Source organism: Crocuta crocuta, unplaced genomic scaffold, assembly GCF_008692635.1.
Source record: "Crocuta crocuta isolate KB4526 unplaced genomic scaffold, BGI_CrCroc_1.0 scaffold149, whole genome shotgun sequence".
NCBI classification, from domain to species: domain Eukaryota; kingdom Metazoa; phylum Chordata; class Mammalia; order Carnivora; family Hyaenidae; genus Crocuta; species Crocuta crocuta.
The window spans coordinates 2534210-2535804 of record NW_027551561.1 but is presented as its reverse complement, the minus strand read 5'-3'; the positions used below and the strand labels follow the sequence as shown (position 1 = coordinate 2535804).

General features: G+C 56.2%; 1 protein-coding gene across 1 annotated transcript in view; it reads left to right on the top strand.

Annotated features, from left to right (window-relative positions):
• Positions 1–1489: 1489 nt before the first annotated feature.
• RFLNB (refilin B) overlaps positions 1490–1595 on the top strand; it is a 7096-nt gene continuing 6990 nt past the window's right edge. Inside the window, exon 1 of the mRNA XM_077749830.1 lies at positions 1490–1519. Within this exon, the coding sequence (XP_077605956.1) occupies positions 1490–1519 (30 nt within the window). The remainder of the gene's footprint in view (positions 1520–1595) is intronic.

Below are 1595 nucleotides of genomic sequence, written 5' to 3'. Positions count from 1 at the left end.
CCTGTCACATAACCTGTCTGGCACGCGGTGGGTGGGAGACCTTTAGGTGGGTGGAAACTTTCAAAAAGGAGTCCTTTTATTTTATTTCAGAATTTGTACTTAAAGACAAAAACACCTAGTCTTTTTTGCCTCAGGAATCGCTCAGGTGGTGTTTATTGTCTTTCTCTAGAGCTCAGGGGAAGCCACATCCTGCCTACAGCCAAGGCCCAAAGTGGGGCTCTCAGCCCCCCTCCCTTCCCCATAGGGGTGGGTATTTACAGCGCTCTTCCCAGGGATGAAGTAGTCCGTGGCTGCGCTGTTCTTAAAGACCCATGCACTTTGATGGGCGTAGAAGTCTCTACCCACTGACTCTCTGAGACCTTGGTGCATGGGGGCATTTCTATTGGAAGGAAGCACTTGCTTCAACTTGGCCTTCAGAACCCTTGCTGTCTGGCACACCCCCTGACCAGAGGCAGATACATGCATTGGTGCCCCTGATGCTGCGCTGCCGCCTCTACCTGGCATGCCTTTTCCCTCAGAGCCTATGCCCACCTACCTTCCCCAACACCCAGCTGCCTTTTTTTTTAATGTTTTTTTTTAAACTTTATTTCTACGAGAGAGAGAGAGAGAGACAGCGTGAGCAGGGGAGGGTCAGAGAGAGAGGGAGTCACAGACTGAAACAGGCTCCAGGCTCCGAGCTGGCAGTCAGCACAGAGCCCGACGCGGGGCTCGAACCCACGAACCACGAGATCATGACCTAAGCGAAAGTCAGACGCTTAACCGACTAAGCCACCCAGGCGCCCCACCCAGCTGCCTTTTTGACCTATCAGAGCCCTGCTGGCCCTTCAAGCCCAACTTGTCACCTCCTCTGGGGAGCCTTCCTTGATGCTTCCCCCCCAGGCCATGCCCAAATCAGTGGTGTGGTCCCCGTTCCCTGGTGACACCTTATCCATGTGTCTCTTGGAACCCCTGCTGTGTGCGACATCTCCAGCCTGGACCCAGGGCAAGCGGTGTGCTCAGGGAGTGTCTGTTGAGTGGATGGAGATGAGGGAGCCGAGAAGGCAGGGGCGAGAGAATTGAGCACTTGTGTGGATTCCTGGCGGCAGTGTGAGTGTTGGAGAGTCAACCACCTCCCCTTGCTGCCAGCTTGCTGCCAGGCCGAAGCCCCGAGCGCTGCCTGGAGGCGCTCCTGAGGTTGAGGAGCGTCTGGTAGTCAGAGGGCTGGGGACAGAGCAGGGCTCCCCGCCACTGCTTGGGAGCTCTTTCCCCAGATCTGCAGCAGAGACTGCGGAAACAACCCCCCCACCCCCACCCACTGACCTTGGTTCCCAACCGTGGCCCCTCCCCCAGCCAGGGCTTCTTAAACTCTCCACCCAAGTTCAGGAGCTGGACGCTTCGCCCCTCCCTCACCTACCGTGGCCCCCTTTGACTTCTCTGTTTCCACCCTACACCCTCACTGGACACTCTGCCCTGGCAACATGAGAAGAGTCTTGGAGCCTACCTTCTAAAAATGTCCCCTTCCTTCTCTATCCTGGAAGATGTGAGGGCGGGGCCCCCGCCTCCACATCCTGGCCAGAGTGTGGCTTGTACTCTTAAATTAGGCAAAGAAAATGATA